We start from the raw sequence: 20,903 nt of genomic DNA, 5'->3' as shown, positions 1-20,903 counted from the left end.
AATACAAGAACACGAAGCCACCCAGAGTAAGCATGAATACATCAGGAAATATACCACGAACCTTCAAAATAAAAGCAGCATTACATTTACAGTTTTCTGGTATTTGATATACTATATATTTTCAAAATAAAGATTCTATAGATTCAAAATTATGCATTTTGTTTCTTAGTAAACTTATGTCACCAGCTCAGGTTGTTTCATTCTTCCATTCCTTGTGTATTTTGTAAAATGTAGTGGAGTAGAAGTGTAAAGTTACACGAAATAGAAATGCTCAAGTAAAGTAAAAGTATCTCAAGTACAGTACTTGAGTAAATGTACTTTCCACCACTGGATATGTGTATTTTGTATGTATGTGTGTTTTACTTAGTAAAAGTAACAATACTACACTGTAGAAAAACGGTTTCTGTTTCAAATGTTTACTTAAGTAAAAGTACAAAAGTAAATCAAAAAATCAAAATATACTTAAAGTACCAAAAGTTAGAGTGATTATTAATTCATGATATGGATTATGCAGATCAGTCTTTATTGGCATGTAAGCTTTGAGAACAATGTTGCCAAAGAACCAAAATAAAGTTTATCTCTTAGTTTATATTGAGACAATAGACAACAATAGTAATATAAACATTAACAGCATATGTATAACTGATGTAATTATTTATGCATTAATGTGTTCATGGCTTTAACGTTGCAGGTGGTAAGGGAGGAGCTAATTTTTATTACCTTTCATGCTTGTAGTTTGATCTCTGACAATATGTTCCTTTGATTTTGTATCAATACCATGAAATACTGATACGTTTTTTGTTTTTTTTTGTGGTTGTTTTTTTTTGTTTTTTTTGTCTTCTTCTCTTTCTTTTCCTTAATAAAACAATTCACTGAATAAGCAAACAATTAAAAATGAATATCTTATTTACTTATTTATTTATTCTTTTGGCATTGCCTCTTGTAAAAAAATGCATAAAGGTGGCAGGATGAATTGAATATGTGATGAAGCTGTTAATATTTGTAATTTCATAACCTGCAATAAAGTAATAAAAAAAATACCATGAAATAAATGTAGATGGCAAAAAGTACAATATTTCCCACTAAAATGTAGAGGAGTCGTATAAAGTAGGCTAGCAGAAAATGTCCCGGGACAAAATTGGAGCTTAAGTAGGCTTATAGTATTTAAGTAAATGTATTTTTGTTACATTCCACTATCAATAGGCCACTGTTAGTGCTGTAATTTAGAATACAACATATCTATTTTGGTGCCTGGTTGGTTCGCCTTGAATGCCAACCCAACCTTAGGGCTTTTATTTTGAAATGCCGCAGCCGTCGCAGCGTTTCCTCCGTGAGAACAGCCTGGCTGAGAAGGATTACCGGGGGCTGGTTAGTCCTCGGCTGCATTAAAGCTGGAGCTGCCGCAGCTGCACACACATCAAAGGCTCTCCTTCTTCTTCTCCTCCTTCTTCTTCTTCTTCTCCTCCTGACTGCAGCTCTCACCGACGGCAGGTCCACTGGATGGTGGAGCCATTTCTTCTCCTGTCACACACAGGGATCGGTGTCCGGTCTACATTACGGGATATTAAACGGACATAGTTCGAATTTCAGCCGTCTACGGTAAGCACGGTCTGCTGTCGGATTGCTGCTCTAATATTGGGTCTGTGTGGGCGGGAGAGCACATAAAGGAAAATGCATGATATTCTTATAATAAGGACTTACACTGGATAGCTTGTTGTGGAGGTATAATGATCTTTATGGTATTTAAATAATTTATAATTATACATCTTATAATTATATGCATATATCCTTATAGCCACTTGATAGTGACCTTAGTTATATTTATATTTATGTGTTTTAATCTCCCATAGCCTGATTCTGTATTATCCCTATACATTTCCTATAGGAGTGCTGTGTGTCTCTTGTAATCATTAGTGAGATCATTTGTTATAACAGCCTTGTGAATCATCATGGTGTTTTTCTTCCCATCATTCTCCTTCTATAAGCCTCCATGATTCATTCTATAGTGTATTCCTGTGGGTTTTTCTCTCTCGCTATGATAATATGGTATGCACCCTTCTGTTAAAATGTAATATAACAGCACCTCTGCGTAATGCATCGTCCTATCATTGAACAACTGCAGTCACAGGGATGATGTCGGTCCACTTGTGGGGAGAAAAATGATCGAATTCTATTGATCTGTTTAGACAAAACTGCTGCGTATAGAAGAATATTCATCTAAACTCGCATTTATTTGTTGTTTTTGCTGTTTTTCCTTCAGTGGAGCCGTGTCGAGATGATGCACTGAGGAGAAACCTGCACAGGCTCCCCCGGTTGTGTTCATCCTGAGGCTGCAGTGAACGGAGGAGGGATTGCGGTAAAACAAGGTTAATAATCAGCATCAAGAACGGTCTTCTCTTTGAGCGGGGACCGGCTTTAAAGCGTGATTCTTGCCCCTGTGCGGGGGGATCGGCGGAGAATATAGTTCTATAACACATTATGGCCACCTTACTGCGGAAGATCGGTCTGATCCGCCTGCACGACCGAGACACCGAGGACCCAAAGCACCATCAGGGCTCGCTAAAGGGGACCAAAGGGAACCAGAAAAACAACGCCAACAAACACTGTCAAACCGCCAACGAAACCAACATCCTGAGCACCCCGGAGATTAAAGCGAGGAAGCTGGACCAGCAAGGCAAGGACAAGCCGTCCGGCAAGGATAAGCAGGGCAAGGATGCGAAGGAGAAGCAGCAGACGGGAGGAGGCGGGAGTAAAGCGACCAGTGCCTCCTCGATACCACCGCTGGCGCCTCACCGGCAACACTGCACCCAGGTCCGGACGCGGAGGCTGATGAAGGAGCTACAGGAGATCAGGAGGTTAGGGGACAACTTCATCACGGTGGAGCTGGTGGAGGACAACCTGTATGACTGGAACGTGAAGCTGCACCAGGTGGACAAGGACTCGGCGCTGTGGCAGGACATGAAGGAGACCAGCACCGAGTTCATACTGCTCAACGTCACCTTTCCCGATAATTTCCCCTTCTCGCCGCCCTTTATGCGGGTCCTGACGCCGAGGTTGGAGAACGGCTACGTGCTGGACGGCGGGGCCATATGCATGGAGCTGTTGACCCCCCGCGGATGGTCCAGCGCCTACACGGTGGAGGCGGTCATGAGGCAGTTTGCGGCCAGCCTCGTAAAAGGACAGGTGAGGGAAGGATGGGGGCGAGTGGGTGGGTGAGGGTCCTTGCATGGAGTATCATCAACCATAAGGCATGTTAATCATCTCTGGTACATTTATTTTGAGCCATGTCACGAGCTGGATATGAGCAATTCCATTAGACAGCCGTGCGTCATGCGTAATTTACGCGTAAAATGCTTTTACGCATGTGCAACATTTGTCCACCATGGTCAGGCTTTTAGTCTAACATAGGTGTTTGAAGCAAGATTTTGTTTAAGGCATGTGGAAAAATATGAAAATATGTTTATGCTCATTTCATTTATTCCCAATATCTTTTAAATTACGTGTCTTTTTTTGGACACAAGTGAAGAAGTTTCTCAAGACAACATGCTTATAGGATAATATGTGTGTATCCCAATAGGAAATATGCCAGTGGAAGACTACTTTTGTAAGAAAAATGTCACAGCAAGACATTATTATGACTGTATATATGTTGAGCGTGTTTATAGCATGCTCAGTGTGAGCTACAGCTTTCATATGGCAGGCCTGTATAGTCTCCCCTTCCTCTCTGCTATGAGCAAACCCATGATTGTGAATATTATTATTAATCTTTATGTGACTTTACGGCAGCCATTTCATGCAGTGCAAATCTCAGTATCTCCTCGCTGCCAGCTCTTCGCTGCAGTCCCCGGTTTGCTCTCCTTTTATTGCCTCTATAAATCAGCATCCTTTGACAACAAAGACCTGCTGCCATGCATTGGAACAGCCCCATACAGCCTGTACAATATCTGTACTCCTATCAGATGATTCTAAAGGGGGGAATTATTTGTAACGATGGATGGAAAGACAGATGGATAACTAGAGACAGCAGGTAGCCTACCTACCAGCCGTCCTCGCTGACTTAGACTGACTGGATTATGTAATCCTGTCAAATCTGTTTTTCACATCCTCAGTGCACTGCAGCAGCAGCAGCAGCAGCAGCTCTGCAATTCCGATAGAAATGGCTTCCATCTCCAGGCTATAATCGTTTAAACTCTAAATAGATTTTCTATATTCCACCCATATCAGGATCACAGCTCTCTCGTGTGTTTTCAAATGCTCACTTTTGTGTCATATTCCATCATTCTCATCTGTAGAACGAGGTTCTTTCTCCTCACCGACTCTCTCTCTGACGTCAGCAGTGTGACAGCGCTGTGGCAGGAGACCTTACGTAAACTGTCACTGGATTCTCCTGCCCAACCCCCAACACTCTTTTTTTGTCTTTGATGATATAACTGAACGTTATTTCCTGAGTCCTCTGTTGTCATTAAGCATCTGTAGCTAGGAGAGGTCATGCAAAAAATGTACCCACAGCAGAGAGAGAGAGATAGGAAAATGTGTGTGTTCATCTTGATTTGCTGCTGGAGGAGATGAGCTAGCAGCTCCGCAGTGCTCCCTAATTATGGTGCAGTGTCTTCCCTCTCCAGTTGGCTAATGGAAACAATATTGATTAATTATTCCTGTGTGTGTTATGTGTGTGTGTGCAGCTCTTTATCTCTTCGTTTGCCTCTTATGAGCCTACACAAGCATGTCCTAATTTTCCGCGAGGGGGGGGTGTGCTCGTCTCTAAAGCCTCACGACAACTATATATAAACCTTAATACACACAATGTATTTATTCGCCCTTGGGCGCCGGTTTGCCGTGACAATAGCGATGAGGCTTGTTTAGAAGCTCCCTGCCTATTTTTAGTGTGAGAGGATACACACAGTGACAAAGTGATGAGGTGAAAGTCAACAGAGCTTCATGTCTTCACCTGCAGATGGAAGGGAAACACACACAATCACATGGATGATACTAAAAGTAGTTCACCAGTCTTTGGATCTATAAATAGTCAATTTTAAGACAATCACTGGTAGTGACATCTCTCTTGTTTGACAGTGATTTAAGCCTCATTGTGCTGCAGGTGGTAGAAACAGTTGTTTGTGTGGGCAAACTCAGCATTATGTTCCCTCCTGGTGTCTTTTTAGAGCGAGCCAATTTGGTAATTGATCTGTATTGTTGTATTGTTGTCCGTACAGCAGCGTTTAGAAAGTACTCTTTTAGAATTACACTCTTGGCTATAAACTCTTCTTCTCAATTTGCACTGCAGACAGGGCTGATTAGTTTTCTTTTCAAACATTTCTTCCATCTGCTGAAATGTAATAATTTGCAGCTTTTACATGATTTTAGATCATTGTGATCATTTGCTTTTGTTTCAGAATTTAGAAAAAAAAAATAGGATCCACAAGATCAACTGATTGACTGTAAATGGGAGGTTTATGCGTAATGAAAATAATTGTTAGTTGCTGTCCTGGTTGTGAAAGATTAAATCTGATCAAACCAAATTAAAGCCGTATTCCGATAAAGTTTTCGAGCTGGAACAAGTAATGGAACAAACTAGTAGTTTTATGAAGAGTTTACATTATTATACGCTATATCAATTAACCAAATAACCAATTATAGAAAGGAACAAGAACAAGAAAATAAAATAAGTAGCAAACACCATTTTGTAAATTACACCAAGGATCGTTTTCTACATTATATGATCTGTAAAAAAAGTTTATATTGGATAACATATATGTCAGCACCAAGGTTATTATAGTTAACGAAAACTAACGAAATAATGAAAACTAGAATGGAAAAAACATTTTCGTTAACTGAAATAAAAATAAAAATGGGAGTTTTTTAAAAAACAATAACTAACTGAAACTGTATTGTGTGGTTACAAAATTAACTAAAACTAACTGAAATTATAGTGAAAATGTCTAATAAAAACTAAACTAAAACTAAGCATTTTCCAAAAAATAAAACTAATAAAAACTAGCAAACTGAATTTGAAAACAAAAATTGACAACGAAATTAAAACTAAAACTAATGAAAAATCCAAAACTATTATAACCTTGGTCAGCACTGATGTGTTTGTGTTCGGCCAATAGTTGACCAAAAATAAATAGTCATAGTGCCTAACCTTAGTTCCTAGAGTAGGTTTAGCCCAAAAAAAAATCAATAAATAAAACCAGTTTCAAATACAAGCTTTCCGTTAAAAATGTGTAGTTTCCAAACCCAGTGATGAATATTACCCCTGATGACATCATCAGGGTTGCTTGGGAAATCACTGGAGTTCCCCTTTAAACTTTCCTGTTTTCTGTGATGGATTTCATTGTTCTTTTGAGGTTTATTTCTACAAGGATGAATGACAGCAAAGTGCTGTGATGACTGTGTGCAGACGGGAAGCTCGACCAATGGCACTGACTTAAAAAAAAACAGTGGTATTACCCTTTAATGACCCCGCCATCAGTCCCACAGGGCTCCCAGTAATGATCTGATGAGGATGATGATGACATTGATCTCTGTTTGTTTATCCCGACCCCGTTAAGCACATGTCTCCGTTACGCAATCCCCGCCCCCACCCCCACCGCTGGGCCCTTTAGAGCTGCTTCCCAACATGCACTGGGGCCTTCCCTCCTCTGCCCATTGACTGATCTCCATTCACACGATTACCCAGCAGCCACTTTACACGAGTGTGTACCTCTCAACGAGCGAGCGCTTAGCTGAAATAGATAAACACTGACATGGCACTGTATAGGCCCGGGGCGCTCACTCCGCTGAACCAAAACACACACACACACACACACATGCACACACACTTTTGTTTGCCCATTCTTTCTCTCACAAGCGGATATTTTTACTTTCTCTTTCCGTCCATCTTTGGATGCACCACACCGAGCCATTCTTTTAGACGACCGGGAACACAATGGCGCTAATTAATGCTCAATTTCACCCTTTCATGCTGAAGTCAGACTTCTGTGGAGGCTTGTGCATCCGTTCACACATTTACAAGCATATTTTCACTCTCTCATTCACACACACTCATCCTATCTTACTCTGGCCACACACAAACAACCACTGTTTTTAGTGTAAGCATAATAATGCAAAGTTCATCGAGTTGTCTATGTCAATGTGAGAACCTGGTCTCACAGAAATCCGTGAAATAGCCACGGATTTCGCTTCACTCAAAATCCGTGGAATAGCCACGGAATCGCTCAAATTTCCGTGAAACTGACACGGATTTCGCTACAATGCAAGTTAATGACAGTCATATCCCGTGGCTATTCCATGGATATTTGTTCCTATTGGTTTGTTCCAAGTCATGTGACTTTCAAGGATAAAAAACATGGCGGACAGTTCTCTCATTTTTAGTGAAAAAATTTATATTTTGACTTAGTTTCTGCATAAAAATGGATTTTGATCACATTTCTAGCGAGAAATATATGTTTTATTTTCTAAATATTCACTCAGTGAATGTACATAATCACTTTGTGGTGATGATCTCGCCAGAAAAATATGACTGTCATTAACTTGCATTGTAGCGAAATCCGTGTCAGTTTCACGGAAATTTGAGCGATTCCGTGGCTATTTCACGGATTCCTGTGAGACCATGTTGCAATGTGAGCTATTGTGGGTAAAACATGTCCATGACGGTTGGTTTAATTACACCTAGATGAGGGTACATTCATCTATCACCATAGTAATCACACCTCTAACAATGGCCAATTGCCATAACGATATCCAAGGCAGCTACCGCCATTTCCAGGCGGTGACAGCAACCATATGGCGGCATGTGAAGATATGCATGGTTATGAGGTTGAAAAAAGAGAACAACATATCCCGGCTTTTCAACCAATGCTCTGTGACAGCAGCCAACTGGTGCATTATCTGTGTTTGTCAGCCTGGGTAAGCTGTATTACAGGCCTCTGGCTGCACACAGAGGCTGAGCAGGTTTCAGACGGCGCTGCTTAGGTGACACTCGCTTGGTTTGTTTTCCATTTTAAAAGGCTGTGCGGATCAAAGCGAGTCCCCAAGGAACGGTGCATATATCTATCTGAATGAGTCACTCGTTGCGTCACACATTCAGTCTCTTGAAACAAGTGAAAAGCCCTGCCAACGATGGGAAAGTTACCTTGTTTGCAGTGCAAATCAACTTCTCCAATCTCCAAGTCTTTATACGAACCGTATTCTGCCTCGTTTCAATTGTCTGACGCCATTCGAAGTGTTTCATGCGCCAAATTAACCCTATAAAGCCTGAACCGTGAAATAATTGCCAGAAAATTCAAAATTTTCTAAATTGGAGTGCTTGTTGAACCGGCTAACATTTTTTTAAATTCAATATCAATTTTCATATATGAATTTAATTTGGATCATATTTGATACATCAGGTCTTTTTGTGCAATTTGTTGCTCACAATTTGCTTTTCTTGAACTCACATAATCACATAAAACCTAATATTTTTAACCAAATAAAACTTTGACTTTCCTTTTAACATTTTCCTCAAACAAACAAAATATTTTTTTCCATATAGAACAACATCATACATCTGCTGATATGAAGTTTTCACGCAGCAATCACAGATCCACCAGTGGAACCAGCAAATCATTTTTGTTACATCTGGTATTTTTGTGAAATTTGTTGCTCAGTTTTTTTAATCATCAATTCATGTATTCATCAGGTTTTTCAGGAAAAAAAATATCACACTGATGATGTAGAGGTCTCAAAAACTTATGTATCAAATATGATACACTTGGCTTTATAGGGTTAAACGACTTGTCGCGGCGGTTGATTTCAATATTGATTAAAATACAAGTCGACACGATACGAACAAGCTCTTCAAATCGTGTGTCTGTTAGAGAGAGGCACATTGAGAGAGAGAGTGCGAGTATCGCTAAGCCCCAAAGTGAAATGAGGCCAGTGTTGCTACAGGAATGGAAACTGTATCCCTAATCTCCAGATCATTCAATGTTATCACCTCATCTCCCTTTATCCCTCGCATCACTTTTGACCCAAAATAGCCGAGCAAGTACGCAATAGGACTCACTGATCGTCCATCAGAGAATTAACGATGCACTGTTTCATTTCTCTCACTGTGTGAAGAAGCGTTGTATTCCTAAAACCCCCATTCCTGTGAAAGGAATAAAAAACATGTAGCACTAATACTATCCCTAGGCTAATGTTACAGATAATAAAGATAAACTCTTATCTTGTTTAATCTCTCTAGTCTTCATCCAAATCTTGTATTTGGGCTCTTTTTTCCTGGTGTGGAGACAGAAGTAGTAAAAAATACTGTAAGCTGTTTTTGCTTGAGTGAGACAGTGTTTTTTTTTTTTTTAAACATGTGTTTATTAGATTTTTGTTTGCAGATTACAGCTATTCAAACAAGACATTATTACATGCAACAAAGCAAACTTTTTCTCCCTATTCTCCCTCCCATCCCCTCTTCCCCTCGCCAAATTAGTATAAGAAAAACACAGTAAACCTATAAAAAAAATTTTAAAAAAAGATGTAAATAAAGCAAAAATTAAATACAAATAAATAAATAAATAAAAACAATAAATAAAAGTAAATAAAAAATAAAAAACATACATACATAACAATAAAGAAAAAACAACAACAAAACATATATATATATATATATATATATATATATATATATATATATATATACACATTTAAATTTAGTTATATAGACAAATACTGAAAATAGTTATAACACTGACAAATTTCAAGGGTCTCTCTCAAAGCATCATCACCAAATAAGCATTCTGCTCCCTCAGAGCCTCCTGCTGAAGCAAGTTACCAACATTAGCATCATGTCTTATAAAACTCATAAAAGGTCTCCAGATGTTATCAAAAACATGTTGTTTCCGTCTAATAATGTATGTTATTTTTTCCATTGTCATGTTTGATGCCATCTCTTTGATCCGAGACAGTGTTTTACATGGACACAACCTCCAAAACAAACCACTATACTGAGCCTTTTACTTTAATACAACTCAACAACACACAGTGGACACAAGAACTAAATGCAAATCCCCATGCACAGCATTACCAAGATAAGGCCCACATTTACAAACTCACATGGAAGTGTTCCCTTACAAAAACTTCCTCTGGTGAAATATCACAGGTGGTACAAGTACCTTGTATTCCAGTGATAAAGGTCAGACCAAATAAATACCACAAAAAAAGATTTCCAAATTCCAATACGTATATGAAAGTACCGTGACAGGTACAATAGCTACTGTTAACCAGAGAGAAACAGAAAAGAACACAAGGGAAGAATAAAAAGTCCCACATTTCTGTTTGGCTAAACTGGGAACTGAAAGTATGCTAATGTTATTTTAATAAGTTACCAGGGTTGTTCTTTCACCCAAAACCTTAAAAAAAGAAATCATCAAAGATTGTTTTTCTGGAATTAAATAGAAATAATGGGTAATAATATGGATTCACTTGCTTTACTTGTGTCAAAGTTTAAAAGGTATAAAAGAAGCTTAAAGACGGATACATGTTTTCCTACACTGTAAAAAATGTCTGTAGATTTTACGGTGAAAAACTGCTAAACCATGACAGTAAAAGACGTAAAATGATAAATTAGTTAATTCAGTTTCAGTAACAATGAAACACTGTAAATGTATATATAAGCCAAAAAAGTATTTTTTACAATTTTGTTTTTTTAACAATACATTACTCCACTGTTAAATACACTGTAAAATGTATATATACAAGCCACCACTGTAATTTTTGCATTTATCTTTTGTAAAAAAAATACTTTTTTCTCACTGTTGAATGAACTAAACACCATATCTCTAACAAAAATATACTGTAATATTTAAAGGTAAAATCTTTCATTTATGCGTTTTCCTTTATGAAGTATTTTCTTGTCAATTATATGACAAAATAGCGTTTCTTTTGATGATAGAGTACAAATTTGAATAAAATGGCAATCTTAAACGTGAAATAAACAGTGCCAATATATTTTTACCGTAATATCAAAAAAAGTTTCACCGTATTTATTACGGTAAAGTTCTGGCAACCACAGCTGCCGGTTTTTTACCGTAAAAACAACAGGGTTTTTTTTTTTTACAGTGTACTTGTGTTTTCTTTTACAAGCCGTATCCAGACATGCAAATAGTTTGGTTGAAAATGGTTTTATTTTATGGACTGTGTTAGCTTGAGCTGTAGGGGTGCCTGTAGGATGATTTTGATACCTTTGGACAGAGTCAGGCTAGCTGTTTCCACCTGTTTATAGTTTTATTTACAGTTATCTGGTTGTAGCTTTATATTGACATGATACAGACAGATGTGAAAGTGGTGTACGTCCAAAAAAAACCCTGTTCCTTTAGGCACCAAGTGGAAAATGACACAGACTGAAAAGTTGATGATTGCTGCCTTGTGTGTGAGACATTGAGTCATTACACACCAATGTCTAACCCGTTGATCTTTAAGGACTTTATTAACCCAGGGTTTGGGTGAGGGGTACCCAGTAAGTGCATTTTCACCCATCAGATCTTGAAATATCATTAAAAACAAGTTTTATGCTTGGCTGAGGTGAAAAAGTTGGTGTATTTTAAGTAATAAGTATAATAAATGTAAGTAAAATGCAACAAAGTGCAATGGAAACAAATAGAAAAAAAAAAAATTATGACGTATATCCACTGAAGCTTCTGCTCCAATGCACATTAACCCATTGAAGCCTGGAAAGCGGATACGTCGTTTTGTAGTATTTGTATAAGCTCTCAAATACTTTTTGAATTTCATTTCTATCTGCTACAGAGGCTGAAAAATCTATTATTTAGTAGAAGCGTTGAAACTTCTGTTGAATTTCCAGAAAAACTTCAGGTTTTAGGGGCTTATTTTAAAATCGTTTCAGGCATCAATGGGTTAACACAGACAGAAATGTCATATTTCCAATAAAAATATTAATCATAAAAAAAAGAAAAGTCATATTTCTATTGCAGGTTTTTTTTTTTTTTTTTTTTTACTGTTTGAGGCTCAACTGGCACTCATCACATCTTGTTTCACCCTATTCTTCTGCTAAGGTTTTTTTTTTTTTATTGCCAAAAATTGTTGCCACCAACTCCTAATAATTGCATAATGTATTGGATAAAAACAAGCATTCATTGGGATTTTCTTTAGCGGATTTTCTTGAAATTTGGTTAAAATCTGCAGTACATTTAGAAAGAAAACCTGGCTGGTGTTCATCCTATAGCTGCAGGATTAAGGTGCAGACCATGGATGTCTAACAATAAGAGGATATTTATCTACACTGCACTGCAGCATGCAGAGGAGCTAAAGAATTTCATTAGTATTGGTTTCAGTGGGGTGGAATGGCCTCAGTGCCATCTTCTCCCTGCCAAGAAATGTTCTGGGTACAGGGAAGTGGTGCAGTGTTACAGAGCATGTATTAACAAATACAAGTAAGGTACCAACATTACACAGCAGCAGGCCAGAGTCCAGTGAGTCAACAACAACAGAAACTTCAGTAAAGCTGCAGTACGACGAGAGATTTAGCACGCAGTTTGTCACGACCTTCCATTTATGACTCTTCTGAGATTTGGAGGCGATTTTTGTAAATGAAATGATGCACTTCAACACCTTCGTCATGGCTGTGTATTGACTTAAAGACAGTTGTTTTCTGTTTCTATTCATCCTCCCACGCGCTCTTCGTTAGGGAAGACTTAGCACTGCTGCCAGCTACAGAATAAGCAGCTTTATCCCACAACTCTTTTCTCCCTTTTCTTTTTTTTTTTTTGCCCCCTGTCATCCCACGCTTATTATTAGCTCCAGTGTGTGAAAGAGGGAGGGCTTTATCAATGTGGTGCCTGGGTGAAAATATCTTCTGTGAGATGTCACGGTGCTCTGAGTGAGATGCTTTTCACACTGAGCACAAGAGAGTTACATGCTCATATTTATTTTCCAACATGGTCTCACAGAAATCCGTGAAATAGCCACGGATTTCGCTTAACTCAAAATCCGTGGAATAGCCACGGAATCGCTCAAATTTCTGTGAAACTGACACGGATTTCGCTACAATGCAAGTTAATGACAGTCATATCCCGTGGCTATTGGTTTGTTCCAAGTCACGTGACTTTCAAGGTCCCAGCGGTCAGAACAAAAAACATGGCGGACAGTTCTCTAATTTTTTGTGAAAAATCAATATTTTGACTTAGTTTCTGCATAAAAATGGATTTTGATCACATTTCTAGCGAGAAATATATGTTTTATTTTCTAAATATTCACTCAGTGAATGTACATAATCACTTTGTATGTTGGAATAGCCACGGGATATGACTGTCATTAACTTGCATTGTAGCGAAATCCGTGTCAGTTTCACGGAAATTTGAGTGATTCCGTGGCTATTCCACGGATTTTGAGTTAAGCGAAATCTGTGGCTATTTCACGGATTTCTGTGAGACCATGTTGTTATTTTCTGTCATATTTACAACCTTCTCGTCATTTAGTGCAGTTTTTGGTTTCTGGGCTTCACTTATCTGCCCATTGCCCAGTGTAGTGGAGGGTATAATTTCTACTTCTGATTGAACCTGACGTCTTAAAAGCCCTTTCTCCTGCCTTTAAACATTGATCTAATGTTGGCCAACCTGCATTAAGACCACTTGTCCTGTCAACGTCTCCCCTGCAGCAGTGCATTCACCAAAGACTGCATCTATGTTCATGTGTGTCTGTTTTTTTTTTATATATTGTCTGGAAACTTCAAACAGTTTTTCCACAATAAGCTTGACAACACCGCTAACTATTGAAGACTGCCATCTTTCTTTTGATCTGACTAACACATCCACATCAGACGAATAATATTTTGACATATGCTGTTTTTTTAATTTCACAGAATGATATTCTTATTTTGACCCAGAAAACGCAATCACTGTCAACATGCAAAAAAAAAAAAATCAAGAATTTCTTTCCTCCCACTCATTGCCACTTTAAAATCTGGATCTGAATATATTTGGACTGTTAATCAGACCAAATAAGACTTTTAATGACCTGTAGATAGTCGGTCAAGCAATTACTGGATTTCGCAAGAAAATGATTGGCAGATTGATCAACACAGACAATAATTGAAGCTTCAGCCACCTAATAAATCTACACATCGCACCTTTAGCTTATTGCAGCCCGACAAACACAACCACAGGACTTGGAAGCAGGCCTCTGTCTCCATTAATTTCTAAGTTATGGCAAAACAAAAATACATGAATCACCTCATGGCAGAGATCCTTGATTTAGATCTTTACCAACAGCTAATCAATTGTTCTTTGGCTCAGGAGTTGTTTGTCTATCTAATTTTGTGAGAATTTATTCTGTCCCTCTGACAGACAGCCAGACAAACGCATGCATATATTGTGTAAAAATAGCATCTCTGGCAGACATTGTATTTTTATGCAGGACTGTAGCCAGGAATAAAGAAATACTGAGATCCAACTTCCTCCACCGCATCACATTTCTAACAACAAATAACAAAACGTTTGAATATGACATTTTAATTATTTTCTCATATTATATTTATTTACCAGTTATATTTTCTGTAAATTTTCTCTACTTCCAGACTTTTGGGAAATACACATTTCATTCAACATGCTCATGTTTTTGATGAGAAAAATGTATCAAATACAAACAAATGAACAAAAAACTTGTTGTGTTTCACGGTACACAAGTATTTACGGCACCCGGCATGCTGGTGTTGTGGCAAGTTTCCGTGTTGATATGTGTTTCCTCCAAAGTAAATCTGAACCAAACCTTACCCCTAACCCTAACCCTGGAGGGGGCGCTTCAGTGTTGACCAATTATTCCTAAACATTTAATCCAAATGGCTATAATTTAATTATTTTCTTATTCTTATTCTGCAAACTGTCTTTTTAATTTAGAATTTCCTGCAAACTGTCTTTGATTGGAGGGAAACACTGTTCAATGGGACAATAAACTTCCTCATAGCACAGGTTCTGAAAAAAATCAGCCAGCGGATTGGAATAACGCATTAAGTTGAACATTAACTTGTTTAATTTAAAGGCATACTATGCAGGAATTGTCTGTAAGTGTTTGTAAACACAACATTCAAACTTTCCCCTCCTCCCTGGTGCTACAAAAGTTAAAGTAAACCCCAAATTCACTCTTGTTCTGGAACTGACACTCCTGAACACAACTTTGAACTAGCTTTTGTGAAGTATAATGCTACAACGAACAGGTGGTTAGCTTAGTTTAGCTTAGCATAAAAGATGGAAATGGGGGAACAGCTAGAAAGTCTGCCTACCAGTACACTTAAAGCTCAGTGTTTATTACTGTAATAAACGCATCATATTTTTTTTGTTTAATACATTCAAAAATGTCAAAAGTTGCTTGAAAAAACTCATGCATAAGAAAGGAAACTTCACATCTTTCCCCAAAATTTCCCAAGGGATGTTATAAAAGACATGTCTTCAGACCAAACAGTTCTGGGAACTTCTTATTCACATGTTCCCAGTTGATAGGTACTCTGAAGTCCTAATCCTCCAGTTGCATATTAGCTTAGTAAAACCTGGATTTAACCGTCAGTCCATGTGTCTGTATTTTATTCCACTTTGTTTCAGTAGAGCTGTAGTTTGTGTTTTGTGATGTCTCTTGTTTACACGGCTAGCAGGTTTCTAATAATGTCCAATGTCGACAAACTCATGTTTCATCTTGTACTAGCAGTGTTGCTACTCTGAAATAGGAGCCAAACTCCCTCAAAATGGCATTCTGAGATTACGATTGTTCCTCGTCTTTCGATGCGGCAACAATATAAACAGGGTTCTCAGAATAAAGAAGTACGGTAGAACTATGAAAAAGTTGATCTTAGGGCTGGGCGATACGGACCAAAAGTTATATCCCGATATATTTAGGCTGAATATCGATATACGATATAGATCACAATATTTTTATCACAAAGTGAGAGCAAATGTGCAGTCAAAGTCAAAGCCAAATATGACATGACAAGTAGTTTTATTAAAACTTTTTATTTAAGTGAACTTAAATACTGTATAACAACAGTACCTTTTTTTCCAAATCAAAGCTCCATAAAGTGCACATTTAAATAAAAAAATACCTTTAAAAAATAGCCTATGAAGTAAAATAACCAATCTTTTTCCGAAGTAAATATATTTATACGAGAAAAGAATAACAAACATGACAAAAGAACTAAATATCCGCATTTATATATAAAGAAAGAAAAAAACTGAACTATATCGATATATGCGATATGGTCCAATTCCATATCACATTTAAAAATATAGCGATATACCTTTTATATTGATATATCGCACAGCCCTAGTTGATCTGGTCCAAAATCACCTACACTACTGGTCAAAAGTTTTAGAACACACCAACTTTTCCAGAATTTAATTGAAAATGATGCAGTTTAATGTCTCAGTCTATTCTGAAATTAATGCACATTTGCAATATTTAAAATTCTTTATTGAGCATGATAGTGTTTTGAAAATAAAAAAAAGATTCAATATCACATTTCATGTTGAACTAAAGGACTAAAAAAAGACACAAAATGACCAAAAAAAAGACACAAAATGACAAAAAAAGACACCAAAAGACACAAAATGACCAAAAAAAGACACAAAATGACTTACAAAGACAAGAAAAAGAATTCAAAAATGGACAAAATAGCCCAAGACTCCATAGAGTTAAGTTGTTAACCCATTTCTTGCTCCCTGAAAAAGGCTTACTTGTATAATTCTGAAATGTACATTATCTTTCAGTTTTGGTTAAGCTTACCTTTTTTTTATTTACCTCTGGCAGTTCACCACTTACCTTCGTACCCTTTCAAGCTGTTCATTTGACTTGAACTGCTTGAATTTCAATAAAAAATGGAAAAATTGGGGTGTTCTAAAACTTTTGACCGGTAGTGTACATCCCCTATCGAACTTAGGTGAGATAAACAAATATTGTTCACAACACATTCATGAAAGGAAGAAAAGTATGAATGTGTACAGTGAAAGGTCCTATTATCGAACAGAATGATGGTTTCTGTATTTTTTGAATCATTCCACACAATCCTAACCTCAGCCCCCCCTCCCCCACCTTCCTTTCTCTCTGTATCTGTCTCTCCTCACAGGGGCGTATATGTAGGAAAGCAGGGAAGTCCAAGAAGGCTTTCAGCCGTAAGGAAGCCGAGGCCACCTTCAAGTCCCTGGTGAAGACCCACGAGAAGTACGGCTGGGTGTCCCCGCCCGTGTCCGACGGCTGAGTGCTCGGCCGCCGGCCCCCCGCCCCCCCGCGCTAGCCGGACGAAACCCAGCTAGCCCCGACACGCAAAACGACACACCACGCTAACTCAACAATCTCCCATCTTCACCTTCTGCTGTTTCACTCAAAGAGTTTTTTCTTAATGGTTTTGTGTGTCTGTGTAATTATTTTTGGGATTTTTTTCTTTTTGTCCTCATCTCCACCAAAACTCTCGGAGAGCAGACACACCGCCATCATCATCACTCCTCTACCAAGAAGCGACTTTCGTCCCCCCTCCCTCTCGCCCAGGGAGATTCTTTCCCCCATTTTGGAAAGACCTGAGAGGGAGGTGTGTGTGTGTGTGTGTGTGTGTGTGTGTGTGTGCATATGTGTGTGTGTGTGTTTGTCACTCCATTGGACATCAGCTGGGAGTGCGTGCACGTGCATCGGAGTGTGCGTTAGCGTCGGTGGATTTCTCTTGTTTTTTTTTCTTTGTCTTAACGCACACCCATGCACGTACAGGATAAATCGGACAGTGTGGACTTTTCCACCCATGTGAAAGACTACTGAATAAAGGAGACTCATCCCCCCTTTCTCCTGTCACCGCCGCCCCCCCATCCCTCTCTCCCTCCTCCTCTCTACAGCACTGAACTTGCATCACTTCCCACCGTCTCTCTCTGTAGCTGTCGGGTCATTTACATATAAATGAAGCTGTTAATGTTTAATAGACGGGGCAGCGCACTGGCGTTTATACTCACTCATTCACTCCTTCATTTCCCCTTTCTTTCGACTGTGCCGCTGCGCACAGTTCAATGCAACAAGATTGTAATTTACATGGAGCTGTGCTCTCTCTCTCTCTCTCTTCTATCTCTTTCTTTAGCTCGCTCGTTCACTTTCTTTCTCTTTCTTTCTCTCCGTCTCTTGTGGCTAAATTTAGAGCTCACTGTTGCGTAGATGGAAATTGATTTCTAATGGAGAAATAAAACGTCACATGTTGCTTTATGCAGAGACTATGTATGATAAATAGAATGACAGTCAATCACCTCTCTCTCTCTACTCTCATGTTATCGTGTGTGTGAGTGTGTGTGTGTGTGTGTGTGTAGGAGAGGAAGAAGACTGTAATTCCCATGATTTAGATACCAGATGGTACAGCTGAAGGCCAGGCCTCAGTATGTGTGTGTGTGTGTGTGTGTGTGAGGGAGAAAACCCTTTAAACAGAGAAGAATATGATTTACTGTGAATGACACTAAGGCCTAAAGGGAGTGCTGTTTTTTTTTTTTTTGGTTCTTTTTTTGCTGAATAACTTGTCGCCGTCTTGTTCCACTTTCTATGTCAGCTCCTGATTATTAGTACTGTAAACACGTGTGTGTGGCTGTGTCTGAATATCTCGTCTGTCTCTTTTCGATCCAACTAAAGGTCAGCAGAAATAAAAGCTTCGGATGTTTCGCCGTTCTCTAGATGCACACACACGCGGTAGCTCGCCGCCCCCCCACACACACTAACTGGTGCGAACACCTGCGGCCTCGGCGGTAGGTAACACCGAGAAATGAAGACAGACAGGGAGCTCGGCGAGTGCCGCCGCGGATGGAGTGGTGCTTTAAATGAGCGTACGCTTCAGAGCCCGCCTGATTGATGTCTTCTGAAAGAAAGAGACCAGAGAGAGGAGGAGAAGAAGAACAGAGGGAGAGAGGAGGGAATTGTGGGAGCTTTGATCACTACCGCTGCTTCTGGAAATGTCAGGTGGCTGGCAAAATGGCCGAAGACAGATATTATTCGCTCTACCTGCTGTGATTACTTAAGAGATTCACAGCTTCTGAGTTCCAACCTTTAGAAGGACTTTATAAGTAACGGCTACAGCGACGTCAGTCTCAATCAATCGCCTACTAGCCACGGACGATCTGTCCGTCCGATCCGGTGGGCTCCTCGCGTGTTTGTTTTGCTATCTGCCAGTTAAATGTCAGAAGAAAGCTGCTAATTGGTCTGACATTTCGGCAGAGCGTCATTAGAGAAGAGCAGCTGAGAGCAGAAGGATGGAGGATGTCAAACCTCCCGCACGGCGCTGACATTTTGTCACTTCCCTCTTCCTGAACTGTGTTTTGGGGGAGGAGGAGAAGGAGGAGAGGGCTCACGGAGCATTAGGGCGGAGGAGCATCCCGGTGCCAGTCAGCTCTCAGCAGGGCCCGAACCGTAATCCTGGAGCAGGATGTTTAAACCTGAGCTGAGCTGAAGGGCCGAGCCGCGCGGCCAGCATGCCGCGTCTTGGAAGCCGCCCTCGCGTCACGTCCGGGGTCGATAACAAATGTCCGTCTGTGTGTGAGCGCATGTGTGAGCAAATATGTGTGCAACACTCCCATTGTGAAAAAAAGGCAAAAGAGTAAAAAAAAAATGAATAAAAAAAACACCATCTGGTATGTGATCATGTACGAAAAGCGTGTTAGTCCTCTTTGAATTTGGCTAGTCATTTCAGGGTCGATCGTATAGTGATCTCTCTCTCGGTGGAGAAAACTGTAAACTGAATTATTATTAAGACAAAATATCTCAAAAGCTGAGTGTTTGCTGGTTTCCAGAGAATAATTTTGTGATATAGTTTAGATTGGTAGTTTGCAGACACTAACTGGGTGAACTGATTATGTTGTATTATATCTGCATGTGATATGTGATTGGTAGCTAGCTACTGTATATCTTTTTTCAAGAAAAGCAAGAAAAAATAGGGGGAAAAACAAAAATGCAAATGCTTCTCTTTTCTTGTTTTGTTTTTTTTTCTTTTTGGGTTCTGTATTGTATGTATATTTCTTTTTCTTTTCAAGCGTCCTAAAAAAAATGTCACATTGTGTTATATGAATGTTTGTGTTTTAATTTATTTGTGGTTTGCCAAAATGAAGATTTGAAGCATGTTGCAGGTATTGTCACAAGAAAACGAGAAGAAAAAAAAACTACTAAGAATGATAGCCTATGTATTTGTGTGATGGGGGGAAGGTGTGTTTATTTGGGGGGATTTCAGGGAGTAAAGAAGGACAAAAGGTTGCGAAGCCTCAAGATTATAAAAGGGAGTATTTTCGTCATTGGGAGTGCATCAAAGTGGGATCAAGAAAATTCCTACGCTCCCTTGAATACTCCCTAGTCCCCTCCATGATGTCACTACTGTCCCTTCCCCATTGGTCCTGCTCTAGACAGCGATTTGGCTTATGGGTAATGCAGTCAACACAAAGATCTGGACTGAAGTTTTCCCCCAGTCACAGATCAAGGATCAGTATGACCTCCCTATGCTTCAAATCTCACTCGTAAAGGGAATGTGCACATCTGACCTGTGATCAGTTACTCCGGGCGACTTTATCCCACTCCTGACTTGAGTGTTTGGTCGAGACCGAGGTCTTAAAAGTTCAAAAGGTGAAAGGTCGTTGCAAGACCAAACAGGAATGTGCAATAAAAGTTACAGCTTATTCAAACTCTGCTTTTGTTGGATTGTGGTTTTGTTTCTGCATTATGAGCTCATGTCACACCTGAGAGCGTGCTGTGCTGCTACACTTGCATTTTAATGACCTACTTCAGGCTGCTGTGTCCTCTGCATGGCCCCTGCACTGTCCTAGTTTCTTTTACTGCAGTCAATAAGACATTGTTTGGAACATCCTCAGTAAGGACAGACTGTTATCATCCGTCCTCTACTCTAGGGTTTATCAGACGCCCTCCAGCTCGACGGA

General features: G+C 39.2%; 1 protein-coding gene across 1 annotated transcript; it reads left to right on the top strand.

Annotated features, from left to right (window-relative positions):
• Nucleotides 1–1,408: 1,408 nt before the first annotated feature.
• On the top strand, nt 1,409–20,656 carry ube2ql1 (ubiquitin-conjugating enzyme E2Q family-like 1). Its single transcript, XM_059349671.1, has 3 exons — nt 1,409–1,599; nt 2,261–3,183; nt 17,096–20,656. Exons 2-3 carry the CDS (start codon nt 2,479–2,481, stop codon nt 17,225–17,227), a joined length of 837 nt encoding a protein of 278 aa, XP_059205654.1. The 5' UTR covers nt 1,409–1,599; nt 2,261–2,478; the 3' UTR covers nt 17,228–20,656.
• The last annotated feature ends 247 nt before the right edge of the window (nt 20,657–20,903 follow it).

This window comes from Centropristis striata, chromosome 14 (genome assembly GCF_030273125.1).
Source record: "Centropristis striata isolate RG_2023a ecotype Rhode Island chromosome 14, C.striata_1.0, whole genome shotgun sequence".
NCBI lineage: Eukaryota > Metazoa > Chordata > Actinopteri > Perciformes > Serranidae > Centropristis > Centropristis striata.
This window is presented reverse-complemented; position numbering and strand designations above follow the sequence as displayed.